General features: G+C 45.5%; 1 protein-coding gene across 1 annotated transcript; it reads left to right on the top strand.

The window, feature by feature from the left end:
- Window positions 1-207: 207 nt before the first annotated feature.
- COCCADRAFT_10650 (uncharacterized protein) lies at window positions 208-431 on the top strand (the record flags this gene model as incomplete). Its single annotated transcript, XM_007720906.1, has 2 exons — window positions 208-221; window positions 275-431. 2 exons carry the CDS (start codon window positions 208-210, stop codon window positions 429-431), a joined length of 171 nt encoding a protein of 56 aa, XP_007719096.1.
- Window positions 432-1,119: the final 688 nt, after the last annotated feature.

Genomic DNA, 1,119 nt, shown 5'->3' with positions numbered 1-1,119 from the left:
AGGCTATAAAGTTGACAGAAGAATTGATTGAGAGATCTGTTCGTGGCTTAGTAACACTGCTGCAGGAGACGCGGCGCTGGCTTCGCAGTGCGCAGCAGACAGTAGTTAATCAGCGGCCGCTGGCACGACTGCAGAACCCTAAGAGTCAGGCAGTGTACGCTAGCTATATAGTCCGATTTATCTGCTTTTATCTTCGCATTATTGCAGATGAAGAGCGTTAGGTAGATTGGTATCTGGCACAGAGGGATAGAGCTGTAGACGCTGACGCGGACAGCGCAAGCGATGAGGAGGCTGGCACAGAGAGCGAGTACAACGACAGCGACATAGAGGGCATAGTTAATAGCAACAACGACGTGGTAGTGCCGCAGCGACAGCCGCGCAGCGCTGTACTGGCTGATAAGATAAAGGATACCCGTAAGCTGTTTAAGTAGAAGGACAATTAGAAGGCGCTAGTAAGATAGCTATTGCTTTTACTAGGCGACGGCAACATAGCTGCGTAGATAGAGGCGCTGCTTGACTCGCTAGCTTCGTTTCTTCTTACAGGCTATGGCACAGATAAGTTTTCGAGTGGGTTAGTGCAGTATCTAGCTATGCTAGGCATAGACACACGGATAAACCGCTTACGTATGGTAAAGAATTTCTTGTATATACTCGCTAGGGTTATCTACTACGTTCGTATACTAGCAGTCAAAAAGATATTACCCGCAGCTGAGCGCGAGGATTAGACTAAAGAGGACTAGGAGCAGTTCTTAGATGTGCGTAAGAAGTATCTGGTAGACGGCTTATTCAGCCTAATAAGTGCTATAATTAGTCTACTTACGTATAGCAAGTATGCAGCGCTAAATAAAGGCAATGCTAGTAACGCGTACTAGTCGCCTGATAAGAAGATTTTTTATCTTAGCGGCCAGCTAATTGTGATTAAGCGTTTCCGCATTATGGCTCAGAGCATAGAAGCTAAGCTAGAAGACAAGTTTTGGTAGCTATGCTAGGTAGATAATACTGCTGAATGGTTTTTTATTAATCTTATAACGTATCTGTATAGCGAGTGGCTCAGTATAGCGAGTGGCTCACGGTGCCAAGACCACACCAAAATCACGACTATTACATGACTATTACAAC

Source organism: Bipolaris zeicola (assembly GCF_000523435.1).
Source record: "Bipolaris zeicola 26-R-13 unplaced genomic scaffold scaffold_814, whole genome shotgun sequence".
Classification (NCBI taxonomy): Eukaryota; Fungi; Ascomycota; class Dothideomycetes; order Pleosporales; family Pleosporaceae; genus Bipolaris; species Bipolaris zeicola.
Note: the sequence above shows the minus strand (reverse complement) of the source record. Positions and strands in the feature narration are given on the sequence as shown.